The sequence below is a fragment of the Mus pahari genome, chromosome 20 (genome assembly GCF_900095145.1).
Source record: "Mus pahari chromosome 20, PAHARI_EIJ_v1.1, whole genome shotgun sequence".
In the NCBI taxonomy this organism is placed as follows: domain Eukaryota; kingdom Metazoa; phylum Chordata; class Mammalia; order Rodentia; family Muridae; genus Mus; species Mus pahari.
This window is the reverse complement of record NC_034609.1, coordinates 6618267-6634273: the sequence shown is the minus strand read 5'-3', so window position 1 is coordinate 6634273 and position 16007 is coordinate 6618267. Positions and strand designations below refer to the sequence as shown.

General features: G+C 38.2%; 1 protein-coding gene across 6 annotated transcripts in view; it reads right to left on the bottom strand.

The window, feature by feature from the left end:
• Inpp4b (inositol polyphosphate-4-phosphatase type II B) overlaps positions 1-16007 on the bottom strand; it is a 751408-nt gene that overhangs the window by 59910 nt on the left and 675491 nt on the right. For all 6 annotated transcript variants that reach the window (XM_021220100.1, XM_021220101.2, XM_029532468.1 and 3 more), the window contains one exon: positions 14508-14605. In XM_021220100.1, coding sequence (XP_021075759.1) covers positions 14508-14605 — 98 coding nt within the window. The remainder of the gene's footprint in view (positions 1-14507; positions 14606-16007) is intronic.

The window sequence follows — 16007 nt, the reverse complement described above, 5'->3', positions numbered from 1 at the left end:
CTTTTCTTAGCAAGCTGGAGTACATGTCCTCTTACCCTATTCAGGGTGAAATGATATCTTGACTAATGAGCAAAACAGAAATAGCAGTATTTTCCGAGGCCAGGTTGTAAGTGACTCTATAACTCCTCTCTGATTATGCTCTTTGAACTTTACTGTTTTTATCTTCTATATTATTTCTATAATGACAAATCTAATATAAACTAAGAAATGCTCATGCCACATGCAAGTTCTGTTTAGGTGACCATGACAACAGGCATTGTCCCAAGTTAACTGGAACAAGGTAGGTGACCATGTCCCAGATACCAGGGCATGAATTGTGAGACCTCCAGATGATTCCAGTTTCCAGACACCAAAGCACTCCTTGACCATTCTTCCTTCTACCAAAAGTCACAGACATAAGAGAAGAGAGAAGGTGCCCCACTATTTCCATTAGACTCCCTAACCCAACAAATCTGTGAGCAGAGGTTACATGATGCTGTTACCTGTCTGTAATCTGGGTACAGTTTGTTACAAGGTGGTATATACATAGAAACACCCAATGGAAACAGTGTAGAAGGGTTTGTACTGCATAGAGGACAGTGTTTTCACTGTGTGCTCCTGTTAGCAATACACTCTGCAATATTAATCTACTTTAATAAATTCTAAACAATTATAGTTGATTGTATTAGCAAGCAGACAATCACAGTTAGGAAAATCATTGAAATATCTTTAAATTATAAATTACATTCTTTTAGAGGCTACAGAATTTTGAAAGTCATAAAAAGATAGTGCTGCACTCAAGCTAGCTTTATAAAATCACGTTTCTCATCTACCTGTATGAAGGAGGCATTATAAGTAATCAAATACTGGCACATCCAGGATCACAGAGCTCCCAGGACCCAACGAAGACAACTTTAGCCAAAATACCCAACAAAGGGGAGATAGAACCTGGCAGACCACCTCCAGTAGATAGGCGTGGCCCCCAATTGAGGGATGGGGCCACCCACCTATCTCAAATTTTTTAACCCAGAAATTTTCCTGTTCAAAGGGAAGACAAGAACAAAAATTGGAACAGAGACTAAAGGAAAGGCTATCCAGAGACTGCCGCACCTAGGGAACCTTCCCATTTGCAGACACCAATCTCTGACACTATTGCTGATGCCAAGAAAGAAGCATTTGCTGACAGGAGCCTGATATGGCTGTTCCCTGAGAAGTTCTACCAGCACCTCAGCCATACAGATGCAGATACTGAGCCCAGGGACCCCAACGGAAGAGTTCGGGGAAGGGCTGAATTAGCTGAAGGGGATTGCTACCCCTTAGGAAGAGTAAATAATAAATAATATCAATCAACAGGTCCACCCAGAGCTCCCAAGGCCTAAATCACCAATCAAAGAGTATACATAGAGGGATCCATGGCTCCAGCTAAATATGTAGCAAAAGATGGCCTTATCTGACATCAATGGGAGGGGAGGCCTTTGGTCCTATGGAGACTTGATGCCCCAGCGTAGAATGCTAGAGCAGTGAGGCAGAGTAGGTGAGTGGGTGGAGGAGCGCCCTCATAGAGGCAAAGATGAGGGGAGAGGTAATGGGATGGGTGGTTTGTGGAGAGGTAACCTGGAAGGGGGATATCAGTTGAAATGTAAAAAATGAATAAAAGATAAATAGAAAAAGAAAGCAAATACCAAAATTCCAACCTGCTTAGAGCTGGACATTTTGGGTCTATAGACTTTCACATTGTCCTCTTAAACAAAACTCATCACCAGAAGCAACAGGGGAAAATACCTCAAAACTCTTGTTAAATGTTCCAGATACAGTACTAAAGATTTTATGAAAACCCCTCTTCATATGTTACATGATCCATGGTTTTTATTTAAAAAGAAGGTATGAAATGATAACACATTAACCTTTTTCCTTGTTTTAAAAATATCCTAGAAATAGTTCGTGACTTGATTATACAATCCCAAAACATGTGTCCATCTTGTAAAAGCCTGGGAGAGTTTTTGTTGTTGGATGGTACTTCAGAAGCTGACCTTGAGTCCCTTGTTCTGCCTGAGATGGCTTTCCATGGCGATTAGGGCTAGATGGACAAAGGTCTGAGCTAGGACAGGCTGTGTGTGCACAGCCAGCTCAGGGTTCTGGGAGTCAGACAGAAGAGCATGGATAATCGCTTTTCCTTCTGTTAAGGTAGTAGAGGTTTGAGCACTGAAAGGACATGGGCGAGCATCCCCTTCCTGTAGGCTGACTTCCACATTCCCTATTGTGCCCAACCATCACAACAGAGAGGATTTGACTGTCGGGGAGTAGGTGATGACAGGAATGAGAATGGAGTTAAAGAGAGTATGCAGCTTCGGAGGTAAGACCAATGTCCTTTCTGCTAGCCCCAGCAGCACCAGAAGGTCACAATGAAGCCAGAGGGAGGGGGAGGGGTAAGGCCTTCCCTTTTGCTCTTCTTTACCCCTCTTCTTTCTGATGACATAAAAATAACTAATCAGCCAATCCTCCCCATAGTCCTGATCTTCAGTTTATTATCCCTTAGAGGCAAGTGAAGTCTTACCATGTAATTCTGCCAGAGATTTTATAGATAATTTCTAGGCATTAGGGAAGATATAGATGAAGTAAAAGATAGATAATTTTAGAATGAAAAGACTACACTGAAAGTCTCCAAACTAGAAAGAGAAGCACTGAATATACACGAGTATATTGCATACATTTTATTCCTCTTCTATAGCACATTGAACTTGAAGTGGCCTCTTACTTGGCAAGCTGAGACACTCATATTTGCAGTTTATCAATGGCAGCCCCAAGTACTAATTAATTAGTGTTCACAGACTTCTCTTCTTAACCCAGCTTGACCTACCTAATAAAGATAATGTTACCCCTCCCTATACTGGTGTCCCAAGGTCATTTCCACCTTCTTGGAGTTTAGTGATACCAAGCCAGGAGGAAAATGATGATATAAAATGGACAAAAAGATAGATTGAACACAAAATGTTTCATCTCTGTGTTTGAAAAGAAGAGTCATGGTAATTAACAAGTTACTGTTTAGAGGATTGACTATTCATAATGAATAGCAAAGGGATTTCAAACACATAACTGTAAAAGATCAAATACTAAGTTATTTTTAGTTCCCCCTTTGAATCATTTTATTTATTTTTCTCTTACCTGTTTGTGGGTTTTGTCTGCGCGTGTTCTGTAAACTATGGATATGCCTGGTGCTCTCAGAGACCAGAAGACAGCACTGGATTTCTCTGTAACTGGAGTTACAGATGCTTTTGAAGTAACATGTGGGCATTGGGGATTTGAACTCAAATCCTCTAGAAAGTAACAAAGGCTGAGCCATCTCTCTAATCTCCATTCTTTGATTTTAAATTAGAAGTTGAAATTAATTTTTAGTCACCTTTAACAGATGTTTAGCTTATTGGATATAATATCAAATAAAAATGAAACCATTTAGAGACCCAGGAACTAATCCAAGTCAAATTCAGATATTTATATACGAAATGTATATCTTTAAAATTAAGATAATTATTGCTAACCTATTCCTTTCTGTATGATGACCCCCCCAGAAAATCTTATTTACATGATTATTTATTTATTTATTTATTTATTTATTTATTTATTTATTTATTTATTTGGTTTTTTGAGACAGGGTTTCTTTGTATAGTCCTGGCTGTCCTGGAAATCACTCTGTAGACCAGGCTGGCCTCGAACTCAGAAATCTGCCTGTTTCTGCCTCCCAAGTGCTGGGATCAAAGGTGTGTGCCACCACCGCCAGGCTCATGATGGTTTTTAATTAACTAACTCATCTATAAGGATATTCCAAAAGCAAACCTAATTCTTTTTGGAAAAAAATATCAGAGAATTGATAATCCCACCTAACAGTGATTAAATACAGCTCTGAAGGAGCATATACAAGACAGAGAAAGAAAGATTATGGAAGAAAATAATATTGTAAATCTATTCACATAATAGAAAAGAATTCACAATCAAGTGTGACTGGAAGGATCAGTGGATTTGTTAGAACACTGCAGAAATATAATTCTCTGAGAATCTTAGCGTGTACAACAATCATTATCCTATCCATCGCTCTCACTTTTCTACATGGAGTGTGACATCTTTTTGTCATCGAAACTGACAGTGGAAATATTAACTTCCTTTCCCTAGAGAGATAATGGGAGAATGTACTTTGAAGTACAAAGTATATGTGTGTTAATTATCCCCCTTTGACTGGTGACAGAATTTAAGTGTTCAAACAGCTAGAGACTCATCTCAGTGAGCTTTCAACTGAATTTTGGTCCCTTTATTCTAAGCCATTACATGCTGACTGAAGAGACTAGTGAACTAGGAGGTTATCCAAATGCAACAAGTGGCCAAATGTGAAATGCAAGATGGGATTTCTTAAGTTTAGGTATCCAAATGAAGGAAAGAGGAAGAAGAGCAAGGAAGACAGAATGCTTAGACATCCTTTCTGCTCAGCTATGTGTAGGTATACGAGGAAATGTACTTTGAAGTACAAAGTATACATACACACATACACACACACACACACACACACAAATATGCACACGCACATACAAACATATAATCACATATACATGCATGTATACATTCACACACACACAACACACACACACACACAACACACACACACACACACACACACACACACACACACACACACACACACACTTTGTACTTCCAAGTACATTCCCCCATGTACCTGCACGTAGCAGAGTGGCAGGGATAAGCAAGAAATGACATATCTGAGCTGTTGACACTGAAAGGTAACACTGGGATACAGAGGGCAGTTTCTAGTTTGCTAGGCAGGTGGGTATTTGCATGCCTAACCATGTGTCTACTTTTCTTTTCTTTTCTCTTCTTTTCTTTTCTTTTCTTTTCTTTTCTTTTCTTTTCTTTTCTTTTCTTTTCTTTTCTTTCTTTTCTTTTTTCTTTCTTTTCTTTTCTTTTCTTTTCTTTTCTTTTCTTTTCTAGTGTTGTTTGTACTTCATGCTTCTAACCAGTCTATAGTTTAATGACAATTAAGTGTCTCTATCTCTGATTTTATGCCTATTAACAAAAGAAAGAGAGAATACTATATTATAGCACATTAAAATTTCAGTGTGTGTGTGTGTGTGTGTGTGTGTGTGTGTGTGTGTGTGTGTACATGTGGATGCCAGAGGACAACATACAGGAAGGAGATGGTACTTTCCTCCTCCTCCTCCTCCTCCTCCTCCTCCTCCTCCTCCTCTCCTCTTACTCCTCCTATCAGGGAGTTTTAGAGATCAAACTCAGGTGGTCATGTAATTGTGTTTGGTGGCCTTTTCTTTAAACAAAGCCTATGAGACGTGCTAGAACTGAGCTGAGAACAAATTCCCAGCTACAAATATTTCAAACATAAAGACAAATCCTCAGCATAGAGCTAAAAACTGAAGATACCTTAGAGTCTATCATTTTAAATTCTGACCAGAGTGGTCTAGACGGCACTGGTAGAACAGTGGCTAAACATGAAGGAAAAAAACCCATCTGCAAGTCATCATATGTGGAATTGAATCTCTGATATTCCACTACGAACTAGAGCTATGAACCTAACACAAACTAAAGTGGAAAACCAAGTCCCCTCACAGAATCCCTTAAACGATGCCTTGGGGAACACTTATTTAGCAATATGCTAATGGTATATAATATGTTTATGAACCCCCAATGTTAAAATTAAAAAACAAACAAATTGTACCTTTAACTACAAATTAATGAGAAATGTCCCTCTAGCACATGAACTATTAGCTATTGCTGAACTCTGAAGATTTCCAGAATTGATGTGCCCCTTCTTTCGTGGTTAAGCAGCACAGGTAGCAAGAACATGACATTCTATATATTATGATACAGAATAGCCTGTTGTGGTATACTGCTTCTGACTGATGTGCCTTCCCTGACTGAATCATATCTGCAGAGCAGTCTGTCATGAACAGCTTGGCTTCCTTTCTTGGAGACAATGAGAAGAAAGTAAGTTCACAATAGGTGTTTGAGCAAGAATAATGACAAAGGAAATGAGTCTAACCAGGGTTTCAGTTGCTCACAGCCAAACCTTGGGCAGAACAGAACCATGCCCCAGCCCCCAAAGAATGCATGTGCAGCATTCTCTCTTATATAAGTGACTTATATAAATGTGAAGAGTTCAAGAAAACCTATTGTTACTACAAGTGGGGTTAAAGTTAGTAACTTACATATGCTCTATGGAGCTTGGGAAATAGTCAATTTTATTAGAAAGTCCATTAATCAATCAGAAATGCTTATAATGTTTGTTTGAAGACCTCTGCGGAGGAGCAGGCATGAGTGTGTGTGTCTGTGTGTGTGTGTGCGTGTGTGTGTATTTGTGTGTGTATGTATGTTCATGCTTTTTTGTATGGTTACCTCACTTTATTTCTCCATTCCATAAACTCAGGCCATTTCCAGAGCCTGATGAACCATAGATAACTGGACTCAGGATTAACATTGATTTCTGTGTCTGGAAAGCATAACCATGAATATGTGGCAGCAGCATATTCAAGTTCCTGGGTGTGGTGAACCTGATGTGGCAACAAAGCCTGTGTCATGAGGATGGTCAAGTGACAGTACTTACAGGTGCGCATTGTTGTGAAACACTGGCAGTCTTTGTGGTTCAGGTGAGCAAGTGTCTTTTGTCATAGGCAGTTCCACTGAATATTCCTGTCTGAGACAGGGCTCATAGAATGATCAGTAATTGAAGGGCATACCCATTTAAGTAGCCACAACATTCACTGATATACAGAATGTGACATAACTTTCTCTGACATAGGTACCTGCCACATTTAGGACCTGCGTTTCAGGCTACTCTCCAATGAGTAGATGACTCAATGACATTGAGCAGTGTGTGAGGCTGATTGTTTTGTCCTTAGAGTATGAGTACTGTCATCCATCTCACAGGAACTTCTCTGAATTTTGGTGATGCTCATCACATGTAGTTCTGCTATGTATGGAATCCAGTCTGACCGACCATCTGGCAGATCAGCTCTTTTCATCCCTTTTAGAAATAAAATCCAGTAATTTTACTCAGGAAAGTATTATCATATAGTTATTTTGCAAAATAAATTATTTATATTTATGAAAAAATAGTTGTTCCATGCTGAGTGGCAATATCAAAATATGCAAAGCCCTGTGGGCTGGACAGATTGGTTAGTTGGGGAAGTTCTTGCCTTACAAATATGATGGCCTGAGTTAGGCCTCCAGAACCCTTACAGAAAATCAACTCTGGCCTAGCCTGTGTCAGAAGCAGCAGCAGGGGACCCTGAGGGATGGGATTCTAGATTATTCTCTGACTTCTGGCTTCTACACTAATTTTACACATGTGCCTTGTACAGACATAAACACACACACTAAATAAACAATCCAATAGCAATGTCTATTAGGAGTGCGGTGTTCCTGTCTGTGGCATGACTGATTCCAACTTGAGTTATTCTACATGGTATTAATAGCTAAGCATCATTTTCCTACCTGCTTTCATGAGGTTCTTTAATCTGCAGGGCTACTCTTTCAATGTTGTGAGGTTACTTTATTTTTCAAGTAAATTTTATATGAGTTTTTGTTTCAATGGCTAATGTTTCTGTATAATGTTGTCCTAAGAAGGGGCTTGGTCCATATAGTCCATGCTTGGTTGGGAATTAAGGTCAACTGACATAGTAAGAAAGTGCTGAGGGTCTGGAGGACAGCTCAGCAGCAGAACTCCTTAGGCTTGGTTGCAAGCAAAAAAGATGAAACAAAAAGTGAAAATTGAAAATAAAGGAAAAGTTCAAAGATAAAAAACCTTTCAGCTTTTAGTAAACTACGGTTTTTGTGGTAGATTTATTTACATCTCTATTTCTTACTATGCATATACAGGTTTTGGAAAGTATATCTAAAAACTACATACTAGATTGAACATGATGGCTAATGCCTTTAATTGCATTACTCTGAATGCAGAGGCAGGAAGACCACTGAGTCCAGGGTTAGCTTTGGACATATGAGTGAAACCTAAATCAAGACAATAAAAGAAAGTGAAAAGCATATTTTAGTAATTATGATTGATACCACGATTGATTTAAAAATAGTAAACTAAATATAAGTCTTTGTTTCTGGGGTTTCTTCTTCTAAAGCCGTTGGGTGACCTTAGGAGCCCCATAGCAGTGAAGAACAACCCAAACCACCACTCCATGCAGAATACAAAGCTTAAAGAGCTATAAATAGCCTAAATCTGGGAACGTCCTAGCGGCGGTTCAGGGGCCTCACACAGGCACGGCAGGCTTCTCTTTCTAGAAGCTGAGCGCTGCTGCTTTTCTTTCCCTGCGCATACTTTGGTTTGTCTCACAGGGACGTGAGGCCATCTACTCTACGGGCTTCACTTTGGCCTTCTGGTAGTGCCAATAGTCCTATTGTCTCCTCCAGAACCTCTCAGAAGGAACATGTCCTTAGAGTTGAGCTTCCACTTTCCATCTGCCCTTAAACATGTTCACCTGCCATCCTGGCAAAGGGAACATAGATGACAGCAGCTCTCTGCCTTGTTCCTGTTGCTTTGTGCCTGCCTCTGTCTCTCTTACATGCACTGCTGAGTTTCCTAAGCATGTGCCTTCCATTCTATCTCCCTACATGTACCATGAATGTTCTCTCCTGAAGAGTCCATGACAGAAGGATTTTTTTACACATTTTATTAAAAAAATATTCTAGCAGCCAAGGTGTGGTAGCATTCACCTTTAATCCCAGCAACTCTAGAGGCAGGAAGATCTCTGAGTTCAAGACCAGCCTGGTCTACAGATTGAATTCCGGGAGAGTCAGGACTACACAAAGAAACCCTGTCTCAAAAACAAAACAAAAACAAAAATAAAAAACAAAAAACAAAAACCAAAACAAAACAAAAGCAAAAGCCCAACCCAAACAAAGAAACAAAAATCACAAAATTACAACAAAAACAAAAAAACAACCCTAAAACCTATTCTATTAAATGCTGCCATTGATTATCCAAGTCTAATTACTTCTACTTAATCCTCATTATTAATAAACGGACTTACTCTTCCTGTTCACTTCCCCTGGATGACAGGTCTGTCATTTTCTTATTTGACTATACTCTAAATAATTTTTCGAGTGTGGTGGGCTAAGTCTCCCATTCTCTGCACACGCAGATCACCTTATGATATATGGCTCCTTGTTTTCCAAGGGGACTGCATAGAAAACCATTCACATACCTCTAAAATTAATTCTATATAAAACATTATTAGATTCTTATTTTATTTCTCTGTTTTTGTCAAGGGAGGAGTTGTGTAGGATGTTTCATTTTTCCTAGTGTGGAACTTAATACTTCAAACAAAGCAAAACTACATGTGGTATCAGAAACCACCCAGGAGGAGGTAAAACAACAACAGCAAGGCCATATAGCTAAATTATACAGGAAGAATCCATCGCCCCTCACAGGGACTCTTCTGGGAAGGATTTGGCTTTAGTGAAGATTATCCCTTGGTTACATTGACTCGTTGTCTGCAAGCTACCTACTCATCTTCATCCTCCCTGGTGATTGACATGAAATTTTATACACTGTATCATCTCTGCTAGTGTCTGCTAAATTGAATGCGAGAGTTCCAGCAAAAGTTTCATATCTATGATGAAATATATGACAGTATTATACTTATTCTCACTGCAAACCTGAGATTTTTTTTTAAAAAAAAAATGCATTTCATATGCCATCCGTATTGGTATAATGAATGCAATACTGTATATGACAAGTATGTCAAACGTTTTAGGAATGGTTTGGAACAGCTACAACAAAAAGTGGTCACCCTGCTTTTCTCTCTTAGCTCACAGAGCTACACAGACCAGCCTTTCTGCGTCAAGAAAGAAGTCCACATATGATAGATTTCTAGCAGAGCTGGGCTATAATACCCCTACTGCATTTTGGATAAAAAATAAGATGTTTGGACATTAATGTCAGAAAAAAAAGTGTCAGTAAATTCAGGTGTGATAACTTGACAGTTGGTCTCTTTTCCTTTAAGGAGGGAAGAGCTCTTCACTGGCCTCCTTTACCAAGTTCTTTTATACCTCTACAACGTCATGGTGACTTTCAAGCATGAAGTTATCTGTGCAAGTAACTGAGAGCAGAGCCCTTTCTGTGAAGTTATTCTTAATGCAAAAGTTAAATCTTTTAGGGAGGCAGGAACATGACAGATTCCTGACAGCAACAAGCCCAGTGCAAACCTGAGAGCGAGCAGAAGGGCTGAGCCTGCACTGCCCACTGAAATTGCCCAGCAGATCAAAGGCGCCTGGGAATATCACAGGTAGGGCCTGGGGGAAACACTCCAAAAGATTTCCTGCCTTGCTGTCAAGGCAGAGAGCACAAACATCTGAAAACTGCAACAATGTATTAAAAAAATGCCAGGAGGAAGAATCCCACAACAGCTCAAAGGACCTTTTTATCAATGCTCAAGGATACATGTTACTATACATATGGTGTTATACATGTTTTTGATCCCTATTAGCTGCATGAGACCAACGCTCCTCAAAGCCTGGCAGGAGAATGAATGCTCCCCATGTAGAGACCACGGCTGCCCACTACACCTTCCAGCAAAGGCTCTCTGCTCTCAGCTGTCGGGAAGTTGAGATTATAGGATCATTCCTGAATTTAAATGAGTATTTATTCCAATGGAATTAAGAATTTTGAACAGATTAACTGATGATTCGCTAGACTGCTGAGCATCTTGCCATCTGGGGATGGGTAAGGCTGATAAGCCCCTTTAATTCTCCATCATACTCACACTCACTAACAACTAAAGACTAAATGCTCACTAACATTCATAGCAGCTACTAAAAGAAAACTACATTTTTTATAGATTTCTGAATTGAGACTCTCCACTTAGCCTACATATGTCAGGGAATTAGCTGATACTTGGGGAAGATTATACTTGCTCACAATAATTTCCTTTATGAGTAAAAGAAAACTAAAAACTATCTGCCACTGAATGAACACATAGCCTAAGGCAATTTCATCATAGCTGTGATGTGACAAAAGTGGAGTATATCCACTAAGATTACTGACATCTCTGGAGAAGAAACAATTTTTACTTAGAAACCCACATAGAATCCAAACATTTCACTTGTAATTCATTCAAAAATGGGTTAGAAAATTAATAAGCAGAATATGCATTGTGTATTTTTAAAGAAAGTATGGGATTTCATAAATTATCTGTCCTTCAATATAAACTTCTTAAATTGACTGTAAAAACAAGTAATAGATTTGTGCATTAAGGAGATGATGACCCAGAATGGTCCTGTCTTCCAGAATGGTAGGTCTTGCCATTTTGGGTAATTCTGTAGCCCCTAACCACAGTCCTAACACAGCTCTTTGGTTGCCTTCTGGAATGGAGTGAGGCCCAGCTCTGCTTTGATATGTGATATATCTACAAGAGGTATAAGCCATATATGTTTGTGTGATTATACAGATTTCTGTTGTACATTTGTTGCAGAGTGCAACCACAATGACAACACCACTTGATTCTGCTCAAAATCTGATAGTTTTGCTGCAAAACATAACAACGTGAGGGAAATCAGGTACACTAAAATCTAACTAATCTGGGCTGGTGAGATGGCTCAGCAGGTAAGAGCACCCGACTGTTCCTCCAAAGGTCCTGAGTTCAAATCCCAGCAACCACATGGTGGCTCACAACCATCCGTAACAAGATCTGGCGCCCTCTTCTGGAGTGTCTGAGGATAGCTACAGTGTACTTACATATAATAAATAAATAAATCTTAAAAAAAAAAAATCTAACTAATGAAATGTAATTGGCTCGATTCAAATTGGTTCAATCTGTAGTTATAAGAATTAGTACTTTAGTATTTGGAGTGTAGATAGAAATCATGTTGGTTTGGTAAAGAGACCATTGTGGGTTCTCTTCTAAGATCCATAACTTCCACAGATACAGGTCTCACCCCAACATCAAAGATCAAAATACTGAGAACAAGTAGTGTGGTAATTAGCCACAAGTTATACATGTACAACCCAGCTTCTTGAACAAAGGAGCATGGGGGAAGAAGGGCAAGAAAGATTGTAAGAGCCAGAAAAGAAAGGGAGTTTTACCTGAGATTGACTCTCCTAGAAGTGTCAGCAAAACTATATGGCCACCTAGACAAGACCTGAACAAGATATACACCAAGAGACATGCTAATGTAGAGAGTAAAAATCTCTTGGGGTTCAATCCTTGATAAGAAATGACAGGCAACTGATAAATGTTGAGTCATTCCCGGGAAAGAGGACCCAGACTGGGTATCTTAAAACCACATAGTCTTCAAAATCATATATGTATAAGTGACATTATAGAGACTGGTCAGGTACTTTATATTCTATCATCTATCTACCTATCTAGCTCTATGATAATAGTATTATATACTAATATATATCTCTGTGTATTTAACAACTAAAGAAATATAGACCATGAATTTGAGAGTAAGGAGATGCCTGAGAAGGAATAAAAGAGGAAAGGCAAGGCTGAAGGATGTAACAGTATCTTAATTTCAAAGAAGAAATGATGCTAATGGCTATCATACTTTTAATAAACAATAAATGTTAAATTTATTTTTATATAATAAAATTTCAAGTTTCAAAGATATGTGATTTCATAGTCAGTTTTTTACACTCCGTGGCTTACCATCAGTAAATAATCAACCATAGATCATAAGTGTTCAGAAGCAAAACTGCATCAGTATGGAACCTGTGGTACACTCGATGTCTAAGTGATATTCCCTATAAAAATACAGCATAACGAACATTTCCTTACTGCTTAAGCTGTAATAGGTTCTTACTAGCAGAAATTATGTACTTTAATGTATTTATAGGGTGTCCAGAAACCCTTCTCTTATGGAGATTGAGAAGACAACTTTATTTTGTAATATAGAAAATTTAATGTTGTTAAATCCTTTTATTAGATAAAAATCGTAAGACTTATTTTATTTTATCTCATTTTAAATCTCAACCAGTTTCCCTTCCCTCTTCAATCTTTTAACATTTATGCCTTCAAATAGTTTAAATTACTTGAGTATATAAGTGTTTTATATTTCATGTTAGGGAATTCTTCAGTAAGTACTTTTACTTAATTTCTCTTTAGGTGAAATGGTTGGTTTTGGTATAATAAAACCCCTCACAAAGTTCCATAACCTACTTTACATTTACTCCCTGAATAAAGAAGACATGTTAGTAGCTCTCAAACATTAATATGAATTAGACATCACTTGGCAGCATGTGTTCAGGGAGGTGCAGGAGCCTGAAGAGGCACTGAGGACCTGCATTGCTGATTGATTTGAAGGTCTGCTGATGGGATAGGGAATACAGCTAATTTTCATATATCAGTGTAGATAGAAGTCATGTTGTAAAGAAATGAAAATTCTGACATTACTTTGGAATGATAAGAAAAACCAAATTTTGGAGCAACAAATAACCAATATCTAAGTCTTAGTAACTTCATTAATCACTAAAGAAAAGTAGTTTTGTTTACACATACCAGTAACCTTAATGGAAGTAACAAATATACAATACAAAGTATGCTAGGTGCTAAAGAATCTCCATTGGAGGATGTTAATTTGGGGAAAATATATCTTATATGAAATACTGTAATATAAAAATCATAACATAAATACCAGGTCATTTCACTATTATTAAATAATACTCATTGCCTTATGAAAAGGCAAGTATTCTGCTGTCTGTGAGTCCAAGCACCAGACACAAAGAGTGATCAAATTGCTCATAAGTTGGTGACAACTCTACTTTGTGGCTCTTGGTGAAATGTAATATTTCTACTAGTTAATTTTAGCTTCTTGTTCTCATACATATCTGACGAGAATTATACTGGAGATAGATGAAATCCTGGTCAGTCCATAAATTCAAATACCCAAGAGCTCAAGTTGAAGAAAGAGCTATCCTAGTGAATAATTGAGGGCACACATCCAACATTTAAAACACGACTATCTGCTTAGATGGTTAAAATTTTCACATAAAATGGTGCAGTAAGTACACCCAATAAATTTGTCCCTTAAGTTATAAACCTTAAGATTGCATTGGAGAAGTTGTAATTTATATCACTTACTGTCACACTGGAGCACTTGTATTCTATCTGACTTTCTCTTTATATTCATGTGCTATATTTCATACAGATAAAATATTAAAGGCAAATGATCCAGATATTTAAGTGTTAACTGTATAAAATTTTTATTGGACTCAGTTGAGATTTCTAATTATACCTTCCATATTTCTAAATCTTGGCCTTTTCTACATTTAGTGTCCCAGCATGGACACTGGGCACACTGAGGATGGCAATCAAGGTAATGAAGCAGGCTTCAGTCATGCCACCTTGGCAATCAGTTCTTTTCTTCACACAAACTCAAAGTCACGTTCACTCCCCACCCCATGCTACTTTACTCACAGGCCTCTTTTGCTTAAGAGTTTTAATCAACAAATGATTGTTAATCAACAAATGACTGTTAGTGATTCCTACAACCCATATACTTACAATCAGGAGGCATCTTTTCCATAAATATTGAATAATATTCTTGTACAAGTTCAAAATTTTCTTGATTAATACTTTCTTGCAAAGAAACATCTCCAAACCTAAAAATAGAAAATAAGGAAGAGGAGGGGGAAAAGAGGAGGAGGAGAGGCAGCATGGGATATAAAACAGCATCAAAATTTAGTACAGCTTATCGTGTCCTTTTACATAAATGATATTTTTTTATTTTTTACATTTTACACCTCGCTTGTAAGGCCACACCTCATCACAAAGAGGAAACCCCTCCATCTCTCTCCATATGAGATTCCCTATTCATGCTTTCACATAGATTTAGAAGAACATGTCTGGAAGTTGGGCGAGATGTCATGCTGTCCTGTGCCAACTACTGAGTGCATGTTACAGTCCTCCCAGGGGAGCACTTCACCTTTGAAACCACTCTGCGTGGGCCTGCAGCTGTGTGCCAGAGCTCTCCTCACCTGCCTTCTTTGTGTCCGTTTTTTTTTTTTTTTTTTTTCTGTATACTACTACGACTCTCTTCTCTTTCAGTACGTCCCAATTTCACATGTAAAGTCTGTCTTTCTACCAAAGGATGCCACACAAGTAGCTTTCAGTGTGTACCTCCATCCAAACCTATATGTATATTTTTCTTGGTGTCAATTGAAGTTTCAGTGCTAATCCATAACTGTAATTTTGCTACTCTTATGAATCATAATGTAATATCTGACATGCAGTGTGTGTGATATGCAACCTTCAGAGGGATTACAACCTACAGGTTGAGAAACACTGCCCTACAAGAAAGTCCCTATGCTGGAATCAAATTCTTTCATCAGTTTTGTCTTTTCGACATTTTTAGTTATTTCATGACCCAATTTCATGTGATATTTGCTGACACACTTCTTCTGCAGGAAGGTAATCATTTCTCCTTAATTTCTACAGCTTGGCAAAGCAAGTGGTGCCTGATAGAAGCCATGCTCTGCATCTATATCAAATACAGTATCCAGGAAACAAAACAAAAAACAAAAAGCAAAAAACAAAAAACAAACAAACAACAACAACAAAAACAAACAAACAAAAAAAAACAAGAGAATTTCTCTAGGGTTCTCTGACTTTGCCAGATAGTATAAGCAGCTGGAGAATTACTGGACTAAAGGTTTGCATTATCACAAAACTCACGTGGAAACCTTACCTCCAGTGTATCTGTATTTACTGATGTGGCCTCTGAGGAAATGATCGAGGTTAAATAAAGTTCTGTTCCCATGGCATTAATGTCCTCATAAAAGTGCTACCAAAGATCTCTTCTACCCTTCCGGTGAGCACATAGGAAAAGTGCCTTCACCAAAGATCAGTGCCCTGGAACTGGCTCAGATATTTCCAAGCCTCTTAACCATGAGGAATGATGCTTAGTTTTTTTAAGTTGTCTAGTCTTCTATCTTCATGCTAGTCTAAGTTTTTCAATACAGTAAGCATTTATCTTGTAAAAATGGTCACATAAAAGACATGGTT